General features: G+C 40.0%; 1 protein-coding gene across 2 annotated transcripts in view; it reads right to left on the bottom strand.

The window, feature by feature from the left end:
• Nucleotides 1-19,445, bottom strand: part of LOC127640742 (plexin-B2-like) — a 187,684-nt gene that overhangs the window by 47,183 nt on the left and 121,056 nt on the right. For both annotated transcript variants that reach the window (XM_052123463.1, XM_052123464.1), the window contains 2 exons: nucleotides 1,214-2,325; nucleotides 616-804 (listed from right to left, as the gene is read on the bottom strand). In XM_052123463.1, coding sequence (XP_051979423.1) covers nucleotides 616-804; nucleotides 1,214-2,323 — 1,299 coding nt within the window. In that variant the 5' untranslated portion in view covers nucleotides 2,324-2,325. The remainder of the gene's footprint in view (nucleotides 1-615; nucleotides 805-1,213; nucleotides 2,326-19,445) is intronic.

The following is a 19,445-nucleotide window of genomic DNA, read 5'->3' as shown; positions in this document are numbered from 1 at the left end:
CATTTTTTTTGTATAGTTGTAGAGTGAAAACATTTTTTAAATGTTTTATTTTTTTTATCACATTGTATTGTGAAGTTGCGCAAACTGAGGCAGACTCTACCCTCCCTAGCAACCGGGCCAATATGGTTCCTTAGGAGACCTGGCTGGAGTCACTCAGCACGCCCTGGGATTCGAACTCGTGAAATCCAGGGGTGGGAGTCTCAGTTGCCTCCGCGTCAATCCACGCATCTTATCAAGAGGCTCGTACCACGGAGACATAGCGTGTGTGGAGACCCACGGCATTGACAACAGTATCTATGCATGACTCACCACGTGCCCCACCGGGTGCTAACCACATTATAGTGATCACGAGGAGTTTACCCCGTGAGACTCTACACTCCCTAGCAACCGGGCCAATTTGGTTGCTTAGGAGACCTGGCTGGAGTCACTCAGCACGCCCTGGGATTCGAACTCGCGAAATCCAGGGGTGGTAGTCAGCGTCTTTACCACTGAACTACTCCACTGTAACTAATGAACATAAGGTCTACAACCATCCCACGTGCTGACAACGTGGTAAAACCTCAACACTAAGGGTTATAGCATAACGTTTATAGCATTTAGCATGACTGATCTTACCTTAATTACCTCTCCTGCATTGTGTCCCAGAAACGCAATGGCGTGGTCATTCTCCACAGCTACAGCCACTGCGGTCAACAGGTTCTGTCTGATAAAGATGGGATTGGCCCTCAAGGCAAACTCCTGCCGGCTGGCCAATGGAGATGGGAGAAAATCGGCTCCACACTTATATTTGTTCACAATGTCTTTCTGCAGGTTAACAAAAGGAAAATCATTTTCTTATTCAGTATTTTCCTATACAAATATCTAAACATCCTTAAAACAAGGTAAGTTTACTTGAGAGGAAAAATGGCATATCAAGAAATCTAAGAAACAAATGTGACGTATATGCTAAAAGCAAGAAAAAACTATTAGCCAATGGAGCAAGAAAAGAAGCTTGTTTTCCCTTTTAATTCAATGTATTTTTCTAACTCCATTGACAAGCAATTTGTTCTTTCAGTTTAAGATTTCTCTGAAAACAAGACTTGTGAAATGTATCTCATTTTAATCATGTTCAAGTACTTTTATTGGAAAGCAAGGAATAAAATGCTGAATAAGAAAATATTATAAGTCCTGTCCCAAAAAGCACTGATCAATATTACGAGAGGCTGCTACTTACGTCGTGTTTGACACATGGATCGTTAGTGCTGGACGTGTAAGGACTCTCCACAACTAATTTGCCATCAATCTTGCCGTTGTCCGTGTAACAAGCACTAACGATGGCTAACAGCTTCTGGTTGATGTTTTTAAGGGGGTACATACACAGTGCTGACTCCGTACCCCCTTCCTCTGAGCTAGCGACCAGAAACAAGACTTTATCCCAGGCCAGAACATTTCCATTCTCTCCCAAGTTGGACATGGCATGGGCCAGCTCTTTTCCCGGCTCAGTGACGTAGGCAGCCTGGACTTTGTTGTAGCGATTGTTCGGGCCGCAGTTGAGCTGAAGTTCTGTGTATGAGTAATAGTGATTGTCGTTCTCACAGAGGCGAGAAATGAAAGTAAAGTTTTTATTGTCCGTTCCGCCAAGAGTGCGCGAGAAGACAAAGAAAACGTACTCTTCGTTTTTAAATGCAAATCGGAAATCGTGTAGGTACTTGGGTAAAAACGGGACAGCTTGGACAGTTGAAGCCTCAATTATGCTTTCGAACACAACCCATTCGCGATAATTCTGCACGATTCTGGTGCTGATGAGTTTCGAGCTGTCCATGCTTCCGTAGCCCTTCCCAACCAAAAAGACGCTGAATGGTTTATCATCAACTTCAAGCGTGGCCATGACGCCAACCACGGAAACGTGCTCCTCGGTGCTAGTGGCGTAGGTCCGCTCACCTTTACTGTCGCTGTAGTACATCTGCTCTTTGACATTGGTGAGGTTTAGCAGACAGCAGATTCCTCGATATAAACTCCCACAAACTATCAACGACTCATTAGCCGAATGAACTAGCAAGAGTTTATTGGTGTTATTAGTGTCTTTAAGATCCTGACAGGTAGACACAGGCGGTGTACAACCCCTCGCATCCTTCTTGGGCCCCGTTTCAGCCCTGGCTTCCAGGTGTAGAGAAGAGTCCAGTTGATAAATGGCATTGACCGCACCCAGGTAAACACGCCCCGTGTAAGGGTCCTGTACTGCGTTATTGATGGGCGTATCTGTGGAAAACTCCTGTATGGGTTCCTCTGAGAAAGCAATGGTCACATGTAGCACAAGTAGGACCACCGGTAACCAGCTCGCCATTTCTGTAAACGACAAAACAAAGACAAAGCAAGATAAATGAAAGGGTGCTTTAACCTCAAACCTCAAGTTTTGTGGCTTTTAGTCTGTGTGTGTTAGTTTTGAGACCATCTATATGCTAAAGTACTCCTAAACATTCAGCACATTTATATGCACAGTTATAATCGTGCTAAGCGGGTTTTTCCGTAGTCAAGCCTTCATCTGTCGGGTTCCGGAAAAATAAATCACATTAGTTTTCTCCATAGGCAAATTGATTTTTAATGATAACCGATAAACCATTACCCTACCGTGAACTTAAAGGTTGTTAATCGATGGTATATGCTTCTGTTGCAACATACGGCCCACGGGCCGGATCCGGCCCTCCACATGGTTTAACGTGGCCCACGGCTCAATTATCCAAAAGTGTTTTTTTTTTACATTGGATATTTAATTTAACATGCATTGTGAACTAATGCGCTTCCACAAGTGTTTAACATGCTCAGGGTTGCCAGATAAGAGACACAACACCCCCAATTTGAGATTTATACTTGAGCAAAATGGAAATATTCCGCCTAATGTTATACTTATTTTGTGCAGTCTGGCAACCATGCACGCGATTGCGCTCATTCTAGCTCTTGCTTTCCCCTTTGAACAAACTCTGTGCCCATTGTTGAGGCTGCTTGTGATGTTTGCTGCTACTAAATTAAATATAAAAAGTAGATCTCTGCATCATTGACGTGGTCAATCGTCTTCGTGTTGTAATGTGGACTGGGAAGATTGATATTCCTGAAAACTATAACGTATTTGTTGTCATGTGATCAATTCAACCAAAACAATCAAGATGGTGGCCCATGTTATATTGTGCCTGATATTCACTTTTGATAGCGTTGTTAAAAGATAAATGTTACTTTGTACAACCTTCACATTGCATTCTTTCAAAGGCGAATTTCCTTAGTTTCAGACCATACATGCAATGGCGATTTCTCTCATGAGCAGAAAGGGGACTTAAGCGTTTGCATATGTTTCAGTGTGGATGAGCAAATGCTGGAAAACGCTCAAAAACAGCAGTGTGGATGGAGAGCGTTTCGAAAATGAAATGGCATTTTCAAATGTAACAGGATTAATGTAGATGTAGCCTTAGAATGACCCTCCCCCAAGAAATGCCTGAAACCAACTAGCAGTACAAAAAACAAAACAAAAAAAACACCCAACAAGCCCCACCTAAAATTCCTGTTTAAAATGAACTACGTCAACACATGAAGAAAAACTATTAAACTACTAAACTTTTCTGCCTCAATAGTAGCAAAAAAATGTAAAGATCTCTACAGTTTGGCTTGGCTGTTGAGCTCAATTTTTCGTTTCTCTCTCGAAGACTCTCTTTAAATTAAAAACCCTGATGAAGCTCCAACCTGGGGTGCTGTTTTATGATGTTAACCTGCCATTCTCTGGAGTTCCATTGACGCAGTGAAATGATAATGCACTCGCCCCGAGGGTTGAGTTAATTTCGGCTCTCATATTAATTTACATAAAAACCACTGCCCTTCTTTTGGAAAACTTCGTATTTTTTCTCTCTCCCTGCTGATCACGAAGCTCATTTATTACAAATTCCATTTCTTCAGCTTAACGTAGCTGCCCTTTTTAGTTCATACCCTTAAACAATTCTTTTTAATTTGAAATGGATTTTTAAATTGGTTGGCTTGGCTCGCCCTCTTTTTGGGAAGTGGTTTGTTACTCTTTTAGTTACCTCATGATGCTTTTGGTCTTTTCTGACTTGTTGCAACAGTATTTTATACGGAAGTCACATGTAGATAGTAGGTTGCGAAGACAGTACAAGTGTGATTGATGTCGTTGAGAAGATTAAATTAAAAATGACCTCTTTAATAATTCAATTGTTTCTAAATGACAGCAATAAGATTAGAAAGCAATTGGAGACTTATGTGCCTTTCAGATGCTTGTCCCGAGAAAAAGACCCTAGTAATCTCACGTGTCTATTATAGATATTCAGAGGACATCTCAACAATGCTCAAAAGATATCAAAATCTGCGTTCAAATCTCACATTTCATTACAAACTCAAATATTTTCATCAAATTCTCCCAAAACTATATTATCTGAGCTGAAAAAAAAAAAAAACTGATTGTCTTAAATGGTCTCCCAGCCTGCTCAAACTGGTCTGTTGGTTGGTTTTATGAGTTTTTTGGGGCACATTTCAGGTGGTCAAACTGGGAGACATGGTGGCAAACCAGCTAAACCACTTGAGCACCAGCTTGGCCAACCAACCATAGTTGACCAGCAAACCATTTTAGGCTGGGCAGGTATGCTATCCACATTAACTTTACAGCTCTTCACTATTCCTGTATACCAATAACGGTCTCTTTTGTGTCTACTTTTATAGCTTCTAATGAGTTTTAGGAGACACATCTCATTCAAGTTAATACTTAAATGAGAACTCCATTTACTCCCCAAAGTATGGAAAGGGCACCCTCTGAGCAATCACATTTTTTCTCGGAGATGCTTGTATTTATCTTGCATTTGTGACTGGGAGAGTTGTTCCTAAACAAAGACCATCTGAGTGCCGTTGACTCCAGGTGCTTGAATAGAATCATATAATATTACACCTTTAATCTAGAAAGACAAATGACTGTATTTAGTGACAGCGTTGGACCTGAAAGGACATTTCAGCAGCTCTAACTCAATAGTAAACTCACGGACACAAAGGAAATGGGACAAGGACATATAGATCAGTGATAGAGACTTCGCTTAACAATCGCACATATATCTTCAGAGATCCAATTACCCTGACATGTGTGTTGGTAATGCAGGACAGAAGGTCAAGACATACTAGCCTGTGTCCATTAATTCTGTTATAACAGCAAGTGCGTAGAGAAGCCTTGGGAACCTTAGCCGTCTGTCTCAATTAAGGACAATGACAAAACGCAGAGTGTGGACGCTAATTTGTGTGTGTGTGTGTGTGTGTGTGTGTGTGTGTGTGTGGGGGGGGTTGGGTATGGGGGGGCGTGAATTACATGGTTAAGCAAGTATAAAGGTGAGGTTAATAAGTGGTTCTTGTTAAGACGACCATCACTATTACTGTTGGTCATAATTAAACTTTGGTATGCAAGTCGTCCCACACACTTTGTGCAACAGACATGACTCATGATGCTTGTTGAAGAGAGATGTGCTGTTCCTCATGAAGTGATAAGACTTACAATTTTCACCTGGTAGACAAGTAAAAGGGTGACAAAAAAAATCTTGATTTTCATAGATGGAGGAAACCAAGCCATAACTAGTGACTATAATATCATGGAAACTTGGGAGTGGGCTCTTTTGACTTGGGACACTACCTGGAATACCCTAGTAACTTCTCAACAATGCATTAACAACCACTCTGAACACCCTTGCAACTGTATAGCAACGTGCTGACAACCACTCAGAACACCCTAACAGTCAAATAGCGATGCGCTAATTACCACTCAACACCTTAGCATATAGCAACACTATATCAATCAATAAGAACACCTTAGCAACCATATAGCAATGCAACAGCAACCACCCAGAACACCTTAGCAACTTATAGCAATGTGCTAATAACCACTAAGAACTTTTGCAACCACATAACAATGTATTAACAATAAGTCAGAACACCCTAGAAACTGCATAGCAACATACAAACAACCACTCATAAACCCTAGCAACTACACAGCAACGCAATGACAGCCATTTAGAATAACCTAGCAACTGCTAGCAACATGCAAACAACCACTCAGATCACTTTAGCACCCACATAGTAGCGACCTAGCAACCACTCATAATACCCTAGCAACTACACAGCAATGCAATGACAACCATTTAGAATAACCTAGCAACTGCTAGCAACATGCTAACAACCACTCAGAGCACCTAAGCAACTGCACAAAAAACACTGAACCACCAAGAGTACCCTAGCAACCACATAGCAACATGCTAACAACCACTCAAAACACCCTAGCAACTGCATGGAAACTCACAAACCACAACTCAGAACACATAACTAACCATATAGCAGCGACCTAGCAACCATCCAGGACTTCCCACAGGCAAGCATTACTCTTCAGAAAATGTTACATTCTAGTTGGAGTTATGACTGTTAACAAAAGTAAGGCTTTCTAATCGTGTGCCAATTATGTTTTAATTACCAGAATGTTATCACAGGACACAACATACCTTCACTAAACATGTCTTTTAAAATACATCCAATCCTAACCTAGCTGAAGCAAGGGAAAATAAAAGACTCAAACAAGCCTACTCACTCTCTAGTTGAAGCACGATGAAAGACAAAAACCTTTTTATTAAAACATGCAGAGGGAAACTTCTTTGAGAGAAAAAGCTCTTTAAACTCTGATGAGGGCAACTGAATTCCAGTTCATCTCTCTCATTGTACGCAATGTAACTTTAAAGCTTCATTTGCTTATGCATGCAAATCGCTCACATCCAGCGCAAAAACTGTCTGCTGCCATACAAATTCCCTCAGATGTGCGGTTATAGGTCATCGCGCGAGGATCCAGACTCCCATTCCCGGGCGACAGGCTCTTTCATCCATTTCACGCATGGTTAATCCTGCCGCTAATCCTGAAATTTGTGCAGGTTCAAAGTGCTGCAGCTCCACGTTGCAGTACCGGCACAGCAGGACTCAACACCAAGCAGCTCAGCGCAAATGTGGCCCACTCCATCGGGGCCCAGCGCCAAACCAGTGTTCCATCAAGTAAGGGTTATTTCATTAAAGGAAAATGTAATAGAAAAAAAATGTAATTCAAAATGTTCTGGTGTCAATACCCACCGTCAGGACAACAACCCTCTCAAAAATGTTCACAGAGCAGCTACAGAATTAGCCCAGGGCAAACATGGTCCCAAAATGTGTCTGATTAATAATAAAGAAACCAGCAATTCACTAATGAAACAAAAACATCTGGAGAAAACCAACAGAAGAGCCATGAATGTTGAATTATAACTACTATAGTAGAGAGAGGGTTACCTTCAGGAGAGCACCAGATAGAAGAGGACTCATTAGCATAGGATCATTATTGTCTGAGAGAGATAATCATGTTTTCCCACCGTCATGCGAAGGAACAAAACACATCAAGTTCAGAGCTGAATTACGAAACAGGTTTCAGCAGAAAAATTGTCTTGTTAGATCTAAACTTCTTTCGTATTCACTGTGTGCTAGTTCTAGGCAAGAGTCTACATGTGTTTTACCTGGGACACTGTAGATTACAGGTTCTAGAGGCTTCCAAATTCGTCAAATCTAGAACAGACAGCAGGTATTCAAACACATAAGCTACAGAATTAGCAGGTTAGTGCAGAGTTAAACATAACTCTACAGAGTTCTACACTGCTTGTGAATATATTAAAAAGAAAATCATCTTGTCAACCCAGTTGACCCAGAGCTAGATGTAGCTCATAAGAGCCAGTATATCGGCCCACGCTGGAGTCACTCTGCCTGGATCGCCTCTATCCGCCTGCTGCCTGCCTTGACTGACAGCTCCCTGATCATCTCCCTGATTTCAGAACCTAATTATCCTACACGTCTAGGCGTCAGTCTGCACTATCACCCTCAAGATCAACAGCGAAATGGACAGAAATAGATGGGGAGGACACTAGCTAAAGCATAACTAATGTGATCAGAGTCCCACCAGCACCAAACTCAGGAGAGAAATATAATTAAGGATTAGATGTCAAGTCTGTTTGGATGCATGCTGGCTGCTTAAAGGGCTTTGCTGATGGAAACAGAAGCTCTATTTCGGGAGAAGATGACCATATGATGACATGAGGGGTCAGGTGTGTCTAGTAGCCACTGTCCTCTTGACACCTGCAGTGGACAAATCCAGGTGTGTAAAGAGATAAACGTGTGCAAGAACTGCTTGCATGAGCAAAAATGCAACAATCACCTTTGTATAAGAGGAAACCCTTGCAGTATTGCAGCCTTCACACGTAATATCTGACCTCTTTGTGTTGTGGAGCTTTTGTTTGAGTTTGTGTTTTTCAGACGGAGACATTCAGAAGTGCTGAGGGGACCGAAATTACCCCATGCAGCTGTTCGCAAAAAACTGTGCAGGATAAAACGTTCGCACGGGTCAATACTCAAAACACAGATTTTTCTCAATACTTCAAATATTCTCAGTTCTCACTTGCAACCCTTAATACTCATAACATTTGTCTCAATTTTAACAAAAATCGAAATACTCAAAACCATTTCTATACTCAAAACACTCAAAAAACGTGCGTTTCTCAATACTCAAAAAACTTCCATCCATCTTCAGCCGCTTATCCGAAGTCGGGTCGCGGGGGCAGCTGCTCCAGCAGGGGACCGCAAACTTCCCTATCCCGAGCCACATTAACCAGCTCTGACTGGGGGACCCAGAGGCGTTCTCAGGCCAATGTGGAGATGTAAACTCTCCACCTAGTCCTTGGTCTTTCCCGAGGCCTCCTCCCAGATGGACGTGCCTGAAACACCTCCCTAGGGAGGCGGCCAGGGGGCATCCTTACCAGATGCCCAAACCACCTCAACTGACTCCTTTCCATGCAAAGGAGCAGCGGCTCTACTCCGAGCTCCTCACGGATGACTGAGCTCCTCACCCTATCTCTAAGGGAGAAGCCCACCAGCCTTCTGAGGATTTCGGCCGCTTGTACTTGCGACCTAGTTTTTTCAGTCATGAGCTAAAAAAACAACAAAAAAAACAAAACGTGCATTTCCCCAAATTATCAAAATACTCGTGATACTCAAAACACTTGGATTTCTCAATAATCGAAACCCTTGGAAACACTCAAAACACTCACAACATTAACAATACTCAAAACACCTGCAATACTTAAAATGCTGAGCTGCATTTAATAAACCTCAAATATTCACATTACTTTAAATTAGTGGTCGACCGATATGGGCTCTTAATGGCCTGTGCCGATATCCAGAGAGCAGGGTGGCCAATAAAATGCTGATATATCACACAATATAATATAGTAAATAACAAACATAAAATTGCTAGAAAAAAACCCACTTATTTAACACTATATTTACTCACATTTCACACAAAATTTTGTATAAAAGAATGTAAAAAGAATTCTTTTGTATTTTAAAATGGTAGATAGCAGTTTCTTCTGATTTTTGATTTCTGGAAATAACAGTACACACACAGTAGTCCAGCAACCATGGATGCCATGTCCACGTTAGAAATCGTATTTTCTCAAAAAATACAGAATCAAACCAATTGTACATACAGTGCATAGTGAATATGACATTTATTCACAGCACACGTTAAGCGCTTTTAGCTTGAAGTTGCACCAGAGAATATTTTGAGAGATGGGCCACTTCTATTAAAATGAATTGGAGAAATTAGAAAGCCCAACTGTAGCCAACGGTCAACGGATGTAGATAGGAAGTACCGCCTTACAGGTAAAAAAGCCAATCACCTTTTAGGTACAGACATCACCTGTCAATCAAGTCAATTGAGAACATGCATCCGCATTAGCTATAAAAGCTGGGAAACTTGCGTTACTTTTTTGCGTAATCTGAGGTAAAGAAGCACCATTTATGATACCATTTACTGCTGATTTGAAATATGTTCTTTGATCGTAATCTTGACAAACCGTTTTGGAGATTTTGGTTTTTCCCCATTCAAGTAGATAGGAGCTGCACTGTCATGACTGGAAATAACCTCCCGAGAGCGTTCCAAATATGGCCGACAGTGTACTGACTTGCTAGAGTGACTTTGGTTGCAGTCACGCGCTCGTGTGGATCCAGCGAGCAGCAGCAATCTCCTGTCAGTTTAAACGGCCTGGATCGCCTGCTTGGATTGTGACCACTGACCATCATGATTCGTGAAGAGGAATTTCTGATCCTTAAGTTTTGATTCTGGCTGATAGAATACATGCTCGACGGGAAGACAATGCTTGATTTTCGTGAGGTTTGCGAATTACATCCGTTTAAACGAGATATCTGCATATTTGCAAATGGTCTATAATAGAAGTTTTATTGATAGTTGCCTTTTTATCATTAGACAAGACAGTTAAAAGTTACAGGGAACTGTTAAGGAGAGAGAGGGAGAATGAAACAGATGAGAACTTTAACATTATGAGCTCAAACGCGTCTGACACGGGTCTCTAAATGGCCCACCGGTCTATTATTGTAATAATATGATGCAAGTAACAACAAAACAAACGTGACTGGTCACTTACATGTCTCAGTCGCTTCACATAAAAGCAGGCGATTTTGGTGCCCTCAAGAAGAAAAATCGTCCAATGCCGATGGCCAATAATGGAAAAAAGTCAGAATATCGTCTGATTTATCGGCCTCAGAGATATATCGGTCGACCACTACTTAAAATACTTGCAATCCCTTTGTACTCAAAACACTCACAATACTCAACGCAATGACAAAACACTCGATATTCAATATAGATGTAATACACAGAATACTCACACAATACTAACTGGCAATACTCAAAACATTTGCACTTCTCAATACTCAAAACACTCACAACACTCACAGTATGCAAAAAAGAAATGTGTTCCTTAATACCTAATACTCACAATACTGAAAACACTTGCAATGCTTATAACACTCACGTTTCTCAAAACTCAAAATACTCAAACAATTGCAACACTCAAAACACCAACAATAATCTAAACTCTATAGTCAAACAACTTACAATAATGAAAACACATGATATTCAAAACATTTGCGTTTGTCAGTACTCAAAATACAATACTTCAAACACTCACAGTACTAAATACACATGTGTTTCTCAATACTCAAAATACCAAAAATAACGACAATACTCAAGTATCCCTTGCTGTATTGCAGGTTTTGCATGTTATATCTGACCTCTTTGTGTTGTGGAGCTTTTGTTTTGAGTTTGTGCTTTTTGGTTGAAGACTTTCAAAAGTGCTGAGGTATCAAAAATGACCCCGCTCATATGCTTGTGAATGACTGTGCTGGAAGTTGGTTAGACAGGCGGGTGTCTCTGCTCATTTAGCGTGGTGACATTTTGTGGAGAGGGGTGTCCGTAAAACGCTGTAGTGAAAATGCAGACGTGTGTGTTGATCTTCAGTAAAGGTCATGGCTGTCTCTTTGGAGCTAATCATCCACAGCGCTCTGTGCACAAACTCTCTTGAAACCACAGTATGTGTCCCAAGCAGCCGTAAGCGCAAATCTTCATGTGCATGCATTTGTGAACGAGTGAATGTGTAGCTGTGTGAGAGTGTAGCATGTTTATGGGCTTCACTGGTTGGAGTTTTAATGCTAGTTAGGATTATTTATTTATTTATTTTAAATTTTTTTGGGTAGGGCTTTGCCAACTGTGGTTTTTTTGACAGAACAGTAGAGAAAAGACAGGAAGCTTAAGGAAATGGGATAAGAACACGACGTAGACCAGATTCCAGTCTGTGCCCCCCCATATGAGCAGCAAAGTTGTCAATGTGTGCTGACCGCAAGGCCACGGCTCCAACTAGTTATTTTAACTGACTATAAACCTCCATTTCTCTCAAAGCATATTAGCTACTATAAACTTAATCAACTCTCAAAACACTCATAATCCTCAATAATTAAAAACATTCACAATACTCCAAATGCACAACAATAATTAAACCTTAAAAGGCTCACAATACTAAAAACACACAACAATCACAATACTAAAAACACACAACAATACTCAAAAGCCCACTCAATATTCAGAAACCTCAATCCTCAATCTTCATTACTCCAAATTCTCACAATACTCCAACCTCAAAACACTCACAGTACTCAAAACACACGGCAATAATCAAACATTAAAAGGCTCGCAATACTAAAAACACACAACAATACTCAAAGCTTAAAACGCTCAATACTCAAAACCCACAGTCCTCAAAATGCTCAAAACACTAATAATCTTCATTACTTAAAAAAACTCACAGTACGCAAACCTCAAAACACTCACAATACTCAAAACACACAACGATCACAATACTCAAAACACTCACAATACTCAAAACACACAACAATAATCAAACATCAAAACACTCACAATACTCAAAACACTCACAATACTTAAAACACACAACAATCACAATACTCAAAACAGTCACAATACTCAAAACACACAACAATAATCAAACATCAAAACACTCACAATACTCAAAACACTCACAATACTCAAAACACTCACAATACTCAAAACACACAACAATCACAATACTCAAAACACACAACAATAATCAAACATCAAAACACTCACAATACTTAAAACACACAACAATCACAATACTCAAAACACTCACAATACTCAAAACACACAACAATAATCAAACATCAAAACACTCACAATACTCAAAACACTCACAATACTCAAAACACTCACAATACTTAAAACACACAACAATCACAATACTCAAAACACTCACAATACTCAAAACACACAACAATAATCAAACATCAAAACACTCACAATACTCAAAACACACAACAATAATCAAACATCAAAACACTCACAATACTCAAAACACTCACAATACTCAAAACACTCACAATACTCAAAACACACAACAATCACAATACTCAAAACACTCACAATACTCAAAACACACAACAATAATCAAACATCAAAACACTCACAGTACTCAAAACACACAACAATAATCAAACATCAAAACACTCACAATACTCAAAACACTCACAATACTCAAAACACTCACAATACTTAAAACACACAACAATCACAATACTCAAAACACTCACAATACTCAAAACACACAACAATAATCAAACATCAAAACACTCACAATACTCAAACCACACAACAATCACAATACTCAAAACACTCACAATACTCAAAACACTCACAATACTCAAACATCAAAACACTCACAATACTCAAACCACACAACAATAAATCAAACCTTAAAAGGCTCAACACTCAAAACACTCAATCCTCAAAACTCACTCACAATACACAATACTCAAAACTCACAATACTTTAAAACACTCATAATACTTAGTAATCAAGACTCACAATCCTTAAAACCCCAAACACTCATAATCCTCAATACTCAAAACACTCGCAATACTCAAAACACAACAACCCTGAACTCAAAATACACACAGTCGTCAAAACACTTTAATTCCTGAAAACAACTCAGTCCTCAAAACGCAATACTCACTCACAAAGCTCAAAACACTCTTCTTTTTTAAATGCTTGCGCGCTCTCTCTCTCTCTCTCTCTCTCTCTCTGTTCTGTTTATTGCCTCTCATTAATGTGTGGAGACCACAAGGATTAGCCAAGTTTAGGTGGCTATGTTAAGCAGCAGCATCACAAGCTGTTAATTTTGTTTTTATAGCAGTTATCTAGCAGCGGTTTGATTGACAGCTCGGGAGCACTGAGCATTTCACGCTGTCGGAGACTCTGAAACTAGATTGAGGAGAAAACCTCCAGCGTTGCCCACTAAACATGACAATTCACTGCATCAAATGCTATAATATAACACATAAAAACAGCTCTGGTTACAGTGCAAGAACAAATACCACTGCTATTATTATTGTTAGTGACAAAATCAAGTGTTCCTGAGAAAATGGGTCAGTCTTTGATATATTATTATGATATGTAATTACTACTAACACATACAGGCTCTCTTGATCCTGGTATCCCAGTGGAACTGCAGTGTGCATCACTGTCATTGACCTGCAAAGCTTTTATTGGTTTATTTATTTAGCAGCTGACGGGAGGAGAATCAGATCTCTCCTGCTCACATTGTGTTTACATTCCACGCAAAGATGTTGACGGCCAGTTCAAAGCTCTGAAAGATGTTAAAGGCATGTGCTGATGTGTTGAAGCTGCTAAACATGCACATCTACAAGACGAAACACTCGTCTCTGACCTTTGACCCTGGCTTCACAAGCCAAACAAAAGCTCTTCTCCCTGGTTTTCTTAATAGGCTATCCAGTACATTTATATAAAAAAAATTCTGATAGAGGTTTGTGTACAATTCAATTAGTTCCACACAGTGAGCTATAGATGTTCTGGGACTGATTAAGAAGAAAAAACAACATTGGTATCGGATCGGGAGATACTGAGGAGCTTAGGTATCGGAATCAGATTTTGAGGGAGAAAAGTGGTATTGGTGCATCCATAGTTCGGAATGGGACTCTAGGCATCCCACTTATTGCAGTATATTTCCTACTATACTGGTGGCCAAAATTTGGATAATGTACAGATTTTGCTCTTATGGAAAGAAATTGGTGCTTTTATTCACCAAAGTGGCATTCAACTGATCACAATACAAAGTCAGGACATTGATAATGTGAACAATTAGTATTACAATTTGAAAAAACTAAAACTACTTCAAAGAGTTCTCATCAAAAAATCCTCCATGTGGAGCAATGACAGCTTTGCAGATGCTTGTTATTCCAGCGGTCAGATTGTACAAATACTCCGGTGACCTTTCACCCCACACTTCCTGTACTAGCACTTGCCATAGATGTGTCTGTCTCGTCAGGCACTTCTCACGCACCTTACAGTCTAGCTGATCCCACAAAAGCTCAATGGGGTTAATATCCATAACACTCTTCCAGTTATCTGTTGTCCAATGTCTGTGTTTCTTTGCCCACTCGAACCTTTTATTTTTGTTTTTCTGTTTCAAAAGTGACTTTTTCTTTGCAATTCTTCCCATAAGTCCACCTGAGTCTTCTCTTTACTGTTGTACATGAAACTGGTGTTGAGCGGGTAGAGTTCAATGAAGCTGTCAGCGGAGGACATGTGAGGCGTCTATTTCTCAAACTAGAGACTCTGATGTACTTATCCTCTTGTTTAGTTGCACATCTGGTCTTCACATCTCTTTCTGTCCTTGTTAGAGACAGTTGTCCTACAGAAGACTGTAGTTACACCTTTGTATGAAATCTTCATTGTATAACCTTCATTCCTCAAAACAATGATTGACTGAAGAGTTTCTTTTTGCCATTTTTGACCTAATATTGACCTTAAGACATGTCAGTCTATTAAATACTGTTGCAACTCAAACAAAGACAACGTTCAGCTTCATTTAATGAACTAAATAGCTTTCAACTGTGTTTGATATAAAGTGTTTTTCTAGTACCAAATGATACATTTATCATGATTACTCAAGGATAAGGTGTTGGAGTGATGCTGCTGCTGTCTAGATTTGATCAAAAATGACTTTTTTCAAATCTTGATGGTGCTGTTTTTTTACATCAGTAATGTCCTGAATATACTCTGTGATCAGCTGAACTCCACTTTGGTGAATTAAAGAACCAATTTCCTTCCAAAACAGCAAAATCTGTACATTATTATTTCAAACTTCTGGCTGCAAGTGTATATACAGTATGGAAACAGTGGGCAATATGCAACAATAAATGTTGCAAATAGTAGTATGCTACACCGTTGTTACATGACCATCTTGTTGCATGTTTTAAGGGATAGACAGGACACCATAAAATCAAAATTCTATCATCATTTACTCGCCCTCATTTCATTCCAAGGAAGAAAGGAGATTTTAGGCAGTCTATTAGTCTCAGTCACCATTCACTTTCATTGCATCTTTTTTCCATACTATGAAAGTGAATAGTGACTGAAGTTGCCATATTGTTAAACATATTTTTGTGCTCTCATTTGAATTTCATGGAAGTCTGCATCTCTTTTTCATTAAAATATTTTGTTTTTTTACTTATGCATGGTGTTAAACAAATAATTAATTTACATAAAGCAAACAGCTAAGGATGAGTCAGTAGATTCAAATGAATTGTACTGTAAAGCTAAAGACTCCCAATCATTTCCTGTCTAAAGTACACCAATGTAGTGTATTCCCTGACATTAAAACTGGTTGGAAAGGCCAAAAATAAATTTCTCTCACACTGCTTTCAATTTCTCTCACATACAGAGCCATAGTGGAACTTCCTTTCTGTTTCAAATGACTTTATGGATTTAAAGCTACATCAGTAGAGACAATAAGGTGTGTAATAGATTTAACTGCAGAGTCATAATGATTGCAAGTGTTTGACAGAGGGAAGGGAGTAGATAATGAGAAATTGCAGGGAGAGAGGCATAAAAAGGAAATGAAAGATGTTTAATCATATGGGATTGGTGAGGAATTCTCTATCATTCCATTTTAAATCTTGTTTAGTCCTGGCCAGCTGTGTCCAATAAGTGTACACACACACACACACACACACACACACACACACACACACACACACACACACACACACACGCGGTGTCCCTGTGGAGTTCAGGCATGGCCAGAAGACCATGCTGGCGATAATCCCAATATGCAACACACTGTGTGTGTGTGTGTGTGTGTGTGTGTGTGTGTGTGTGTGTGTGTTGAACACAGCTGGCAATGGTGTTGAGTGGAACAATAAAAGGCCAGATGAGCTCGCACACACATTTTAGTCACAGTCTAGTCCTCAGGCCAGTTTGTCCACTGACCTGGACGCCATGGCAAACCGCTCGTGTGCTCTGGCAAATGAAAATAAATGAAGGAATCGGGACAATTACTCGTATGGAAATTCAATGGAGACTGTGACAAGAGCGTCTCTGTGCTGTTCCAGACCTGTTTAGATCACAGGAGCTGTGTGAACGCCCCTCTGTTTTTATTTCTATGAGATATAAGAGTGTGTGATCTTTATTTGCTTGAGCAACCAGGTTCATGTAGTTTGACTGGTGGAGCATGGCATGGTTGTGCCTCAGTCATCATTCACTTTTATTTTAACGACAAAACGAGTAGTGTCAACATTCTTCAAAATGTCCCTCTTGTGTTAAACGGAATACGGGTTAGGGATACGATCAGAGTTTAGTTTCATAAATGGTCAGGGTAACTACATTAACTAACTTTTTTGTGTTGGCAATGCTTTTAAATTAGTCGAATTTCTCTCATTAATAAAAAGCTCTGTTGCCAAATTTGATAATGCACTATCTACTCATACCTCGTGTATAGGGAAATTTTGTAAGGGGTCAGACAGGCTTTGATGACATCAAAGCCAGGCTTTAGCTGACACGGTACTGTTAGAATCTCTTAACGCTCACTGTCCAGCACAGATAACCTTGCTTTTCTGCCAGATGCTCGCTCTCATTCCAAACCATTAATCTCTGCAACCTTCTGCTGAAAATTACACCACCCTGAACACAAACACAACCTGGATTATCACCTGGGCCATCGGACAGCTCATCCAAGCCCTGGTTCTGACAAGGTCCACTTCCAAAATCATCATACAGCCACTCTGGTTTGGGGTGACCAATGCGTCCGAAGGCCAAGCTGCACAAACATCCATTTTCAATTCGGGTCCAAATGGAAAGTGATGATTCAATCGATTCAGGAATTTCTGGATGGAATTTTTTGGTTGGAATTGACTCTAGACCCATGTAGAAACGAGTGAGTGATGGAGAGAGAGAGAAAACCAAATAGAGGATGTCAACCTCTGCATACTGCAAAATGAGACTTCTCGCCAATGCTACACGAAGCTCAATGCTAACGGAATCTCTATTTACGGCTTGACCAATAAATATCCCAACCTGTTTTTTAATAAGCACATGACACGGATAAAAAAGTGAAAAGGAACCATGGCTGTCAAGATCAAACATTACATAAAAGCACCATAAATATCATAAAAGTAGTCCATACTATTTTTGTGCTGTATTCTATGTCTTAAAATTTGCATGACGAACAGACAGAAATTTGTTGCTTTTTAGAAATTCTTCCCCATCGAGAACTAATGGCATTTCAGTAAGTACATCTCTCAGAAAGCTTTAGAAGGATGTTAATACGAGTATGAAATATTAATTGGATTTTAGTTTTGGCAGACTAGATCTGCTAAAGTGCTTCTGCAGCAAAGCGAGTGTGAAGGCTTAATACTGCTTGAACATTAACAGACATATTGAGTTAAACATATGGACATGCTGCTGCACAATTAGACATGCATACAATCCCCATGTAGTAGATATAGACAAGTGGAGCTGGAGAGGAGGAGGTTTTCAGAGAAAAACTCATGCAGTGGGCTGCAGTGAAACCAGTTTATCTGCAAAACTGAGCAAAGAGAAAGTACACAATTGATTGACTAACTGATTATATGTCAAAAGGACCAATCAGCTTACACCATGCGAGTAGATTGGCTTATCATATCACATGAGCGAGCTGATTGGCTCAACAGAGCTGTGATATGGCAATGTGGGCCTCGATATGAGGGGCGCGTTAAGCTGTAGGGGACCATGAAAGGTGCCGCGATATGCCGAAGGTGGCCACGATATGCCCCCCGCCCACTTACACACACAGTTGACAACTGGACATCACCCAGTATGGATTCTAACTGTGTCGCAGTGAGAGTTTATTCAATTGAACGGAGGATAATGTATCTTCTCGCAGATAGGGGGTATCACTTTGACAATATGATTGATGTAACAGTTTCTGCTCATTAGAGCGACACGTTAAGCAGCGAAAATCATCTACAAAGGTTCTTGAGATGCAACAGGCTCTACAACAGAACAGGAAGATGGTTACTTAAAGCAAAAATTGCTTTAATTGATGCTCGACATAAGAGAAAAGTGTCTGTCTGTTAAACCTCCACAACACTTAAGGAGAAGGTGAGAAACAGAGAGAGGGAAAGAGAGACAGAGGTGTGCGTAACATATTCAGATAAATCACAGCATCCTGCTAATCTCCTTCTTTGTCCTCTCTCACTGAGGTGATCATTTTCTCCTTTATAAACCTGTATAATCCATAATGGAGCTTGGTTAGGGAGAGAATCAGTCTAAGTACCCTTATTAGGGGAATTCAGAGGCGTACATAAGTTAGTCTCACGGCGAGGGTATGGGGTGAAGGATATTAAATTTGAATGTGCTATGGGGGGATGGTACACAGTGTTTCTCTGGCACGAATTAGCAGTCACTTCCATCAGAGATTCTTTTGGATAAGGTTTTCATCTCCCAAAAGATCTTAGGAGTTTCCCAAAATCACACAAATGTTTTTTAAGAAATCTATAGCCAGGGAAATATCATTGTACTAAATGCAAGCAGAGTACGGAGAAACTTTAGATATCTATCATGCAAATACCATGGTATACATATCCAAATACCATGATATCACCATCACGCCACGTTGTGTGAATATGTACAATGTTCAACCGAGTTTGGCTAA

The sequence above is a fragment of the Xyrauchen texanus genome, chromosome 49, assembly GCF_025860055.1.
Source record: "Xyrauchen texanus isolate HMW12.3.18 chromosome 49, RBS_HiC_50CHRs, whole genome shotgun sequence".
NCBI lineage: Eukaryota > Metazoa > Chordata > Actinopteri > Cypriniformes > Catostomidae > Xyrauchen > Xyrauchen texanus.
Note: the sequence above shows the minus strand (reverse complement) of the source record. Positions and strands in the feature narration are given on the sequence as shown.